The sequence below is a fragment of the Bison bison genome, unplaced genomic scaffold, assembly GCF_000754665.1.
Source record: "Bison bison bison isolate TAMUID 2011002044 unplaced genomic scaffold, Bison_UMD1.0 scf7180017864180, whole genome shotgun sequence".
NCBI classification, from domain to species: domain Eukaryota; kingdom Metazoa; phylum Chordata; class Mammalia; order Artiodactyla; family Bovidae; genus Bison; species Bison bison.
This window is the reverse complement of record NW_011494752.1, coordinates 12702863-12706961: the sequence shown is the minus strand read 5'-3', so window position 1 is coordinate 12706961 and position 4099 is coordinate 12702863. Positions and strand designations below refer to the sequence as shown.

The window sequence follows — 4099 nt, the reverse complement described above, 5'->3', positions numbered from 1 at the left end:
AAAGTATCCCTCGTTATTTATGTACCTTCAAGGTTGCAGGTAGCACTAGCAGAAAAGAATCCGCCTGCCAATGCAGGAACCATAGGAGACGCTGCTTCAATCCCTAGGTGGCGATGATCCCCTGGAGGAGGAAATGGCAAAACACTCCAGTATTCTTGACTGGAGAATCCCATGGACAGAGAAGCCTGACAGGTTACGTCCAGGGGGCCGCAAAGAGTCGGGCACAAGTGAAGCAACCTAGCACACAGCACAAGGTTGCAAGTTTAATGTCCAAACCTTCCCCCAGAATAAGAAACTGCAAATGTCCTATAGCTGCAACCTTGGTCTTAGAGAAGTCCTTAAGAACTGGTTCTCAAGGGCTCGGAAGCATCAGGGCTTCGAGGGTTAATAAGAAACCGTTGCATTCTTCTTATTCTCAACATCAAAAAACCATGGAAATTGATTTCCTTGAACCTAACTCTCTAGGGACTTCCTGGGTGGCTCAGTGGTAAAAAGAATCTACCTGCCAATGCAAGAACTTCAAGAGACACAGGTTCGACTCCTGGTTGGGAAGATCCTCTGGAGGAGGAAATGGCAATCCACTCCAGTATGCTTGCCTGGAAAATCCCATGGACAGAAGAGCCTGACAGACTACTGTGCATGGGTTTGCAAAGAGTCCGACATGACTGAGCGAGCATGCATGCATGCACCTAACTCTCTAACCATTTTAGAACTGGGATTTTTCCCGATTATAAATTAGAAGCACAGACCAGACTATCCTGTAGGACTCCACCAGTTCTGAAAGTCAGCTATTCTGAAATCACTTCTGCTCAGACTCCGTTTGCACATTCTGAAGTCTGAATCCACAGAGGAGCATTAGCATGGCTTGTCCGTCTCCCCCTGTGTGTTCCCCTCCCCGGCCGGATAACAGCTTGGCCATGTCAGAGAGAACATGAGCCCCACCCCAACGAATTTTCCTCCTGCCGCTCATTTCCCCGAAAGCCCAAGGAGCTTCTGCTTCTGGCTTTCACTCTACTCCCCTCATAAATATTTCAACCTCGTTTTACAAGGGCTGCTTCACCTCATCTGTGATTTCTAGCCCGTTTTTTCCTTCAAGACTTTTCCTCGAACTAATCAAATTATTTTTTTCTCTGTGAGTATTCCCATCTGTAACTTCTCAGCGGAGAACACCATTTGAAGGGGGAAGAACAATCTCCTGAGCGCCTCTCAGCATGAGCTGTTAGTTCTAACCCAGTCAAATGCTTTGCCCTCCCTGCACACACAGCACTAATTCCCTACCAAGCTTCTGCAATTTCCACTGCCCCCTCCCTGGGAAGCCTGTCTAAATCTCATGCTCAGCTTCTCCAAAACCCAATTCAAAACCACTTACAGAAAGTTCAGTCAAATGCATCTCCCTACCCTGCTTCCTAGCCACTCCCCTGTTCTGGATCCCTCTTAGGAGTATTTTTTTTTTAATTTATTTTTTGGCTGCGTCACGTCCTAGCTGTGGCATGCAGGATCCTTCGTTACTCTGCATGGGCTCTCCAGCTGTGGCATGTGGGCTTCTGTCTAGTTGTCTGGAAGCAGGTGGGATCCTAGTCCCCTGACCAGGGATGGGATGGAACCTGCGCCCCCTGCATTGGAAGATGGGTTCTTAACCACTGGACCACCAGGGAAGTCCCCTGTTAGCATCACTCATTCACACATGCACTTCTGTTTTGCATACGTTCATCCGTTACTTTGACCCTCTCCTCAAATCATGTCATTCGTCCGTGTCATCTTCTCTGTGAGATTGTAGGAATGCACTTCATGGCATTTAGGACTGATCCATCAGTTTCTTGCTTGCCAAGACATACGTCATTCACTGTGTGTGCTTTAGTCACACTGGTGTTTGGGGTGAAATCAGATGCACCCAGAGGTGATCAGCACAGATAAAGACTTTCTTCCCCTCCACCGGATTTCAACAACCAAAACAGAGGAGTGAATCTCAGGTTAGAAGTAGCACTAGTTACACTGGCGGCAACTCCGAGGGGCTCCAGGACCCACGACTGCCACCAGGTAACAAAACACAGCGCCGGGACTTCCCTGGTGGTCCACTGACTGGGACTCTGGGCTCCCAATGCAGGGGACGCAGGTTTGATCCCTGCTCAGGGGACTAGACCCTAGAGTAGGAAGTGGCAACCCACTCCGGTACTCTTGCCTGGAAAATCCCATCCACAGAGGAGCCTGGTGGGCTACAGTCCATGAGGGGTGGCAAAGAGTCAGACGCGACTGAGCGTCTGAGCCCAGGGAACTAGGTAGGTCCCACATGCTGCAGCTAAAGATCCCATGTGCCACAACCAAGACCCAGTGCAGCCAATAAATGAATAAGAACACTGTCCTTCCACATCGCAGATCCTCCTCATGAACCAGGAAGTGCGTGCGGCCGAGCTGGACTTCCTGCTTCGATCTCCAGCACAGACAGGAGTCACCAGTCCAGTGGAGTTCCTCTCCCATCAGGCCTGGGGTGGCATCAAGGTTGGTTCCAGCCCCTTGGGAAAAAAAAATCCACCTTGTCCTCTCCTGGACTGCTGTTCTGATGGTTATCCCTAGGAAACCAGTAGGGCTGTCTTTGAGGGTTTCACCCTGAGCTGTACTGGGGGCTTCCCTGGTGGCTCAGTGGTAAAGAATCTGCCTGTCAATGTAGGAGACATGGGTTCGATCTCTGGGTGGGAAAGATCCCCTAGAGAAGGAAATGGCAACCTACTCCAGTGTTCTTGCTTAGACAATTCCATGGACAGAGGAGCCTGGCAGTCTACGGCCCATGGTATCCCAAGACAGTCAGACATGACTCAGAGACTAAACAACAGCAACGTGAGCTGTGTTAGACGTCAGTGGGTCCCTCTGCTGGCACCCCTCCGGCAGAGCTCCCCCTTCCCGGGCCTGCTGCAAGGGCTCTGCTGAGAAGGAGCAGGCGCGTGCTCATGCGTGGGCTCTGCCTCTGGGATGTCGGGGAACAGAAGGAACCTGCAAGTGTCTTTGACTCAGCTGAGCAGCTTTCCTCCTGCCGGTGCTCAAGGCCAGCTCCTCTGTGAGACCCAGGCTGGTATGGAGATGCTGTGTCCATGGAGGGGGCAGATACCAGGGTGCTGCCAGCTGTCCATCTCCACGTGAGTCCTAACAGCCACATTCCAGCCTGGGATTCTAGTGGTTAATAACAGCTCACGTTTACTAAGCACCTTAGAAGCACATTGTTGTTGCCTTTCAGTCACTAAGTCATGTCCGGCTCTTTGCAACCCCATGGACTGCGGCACAGCAGTCCTTCACACTCTCCTGACGTTTGCTCAGACTCATGTCCATTGAGTCGGTGATGCCATCTAACCGTCTCATCCTCTGCTGCCCTCTTCTCCTTTTGCCTTCAATCTTTCCCAGCAGAAATGCTTTCCCTTATGTTATTCTCATGTTTTCCTGGGCAAGAGGTACTGTTTGTGCTCATTTAACATGTAAAGAAACTGAGGTCACTCATTTTATAAGTAGCAAACCCAAGAATTGAGAATCAAATTCTGGTCTGATGGCAAAGCCCATTTTCCCCTTCCATGTTATTCAGCTTAGTTTCATTGGGATTCAGTGAACATTGAAAAGATCACAAGCGATGAGCTCCGTCCAGTAGGGCCCATGCCTGCATTCACACGGGCTGGCGCAGTGCCAAGTGGTAAGCGTGTACTGGGTGAACATCAGCCCCAGAGTCCAGACTCTGTCTCCACATGAGTAGCGGTTGGGTCCCCACCTGGAGGAGCCCCACAGTGGGTGCTGGAGCTGTGCGAGGACCAGCACCTACCAGCACAAAGGGAATCCTATTTATGACCTTCCTGTGTTTTTTGTTTTTGTTTTGTTTTTTGCTTTTAAAGATTTTTTTTTTTTTGATGTGGGCCATTTTTTTAAAGCCTTTATTGAATTTGTTACAATCTTGCTTCTGTTTTGTTTTTTGGCCACTAGACATATGGGATCTTAGCTCCCCCAGCAGGGATTGCATCCGCACTCCCAGCATTCGAAGGTGAAGTCTTAAGCCTCGGACGCCCAGGGAAGCCCCTCTGACCTTCCGTTTGCCCCCTCTCCCACGTGTTTCATAGCACAAAGAAGC

At 50.2% G+C, this 4099-nt stretch overlaps 1 protein-coding gene across 2 annotated transcripts in view; it reads left to right on the top strand.

Annotated features, from left to right (window-relative positions):
* DNAH9 (dynein, axonemal, heavy chain 9) overlaps positions 1–4099 on the top strand; it is a 286597-nt gene that overhangs the window by 238040 nt on the left and 44458 nt on the right. For both annotated transcript variants that reach the window (XM_010843000.1, XM_010842999.1), the window contains one exon: positions 2374–2496. In XM_010843000.1, coding sequence (XP_010841302.1) covers positions 2374–2496 — 123 coding nt within the window. The remainder of the gene's footprint in view (positions 1–2373; positions 2497–4099) is intronic.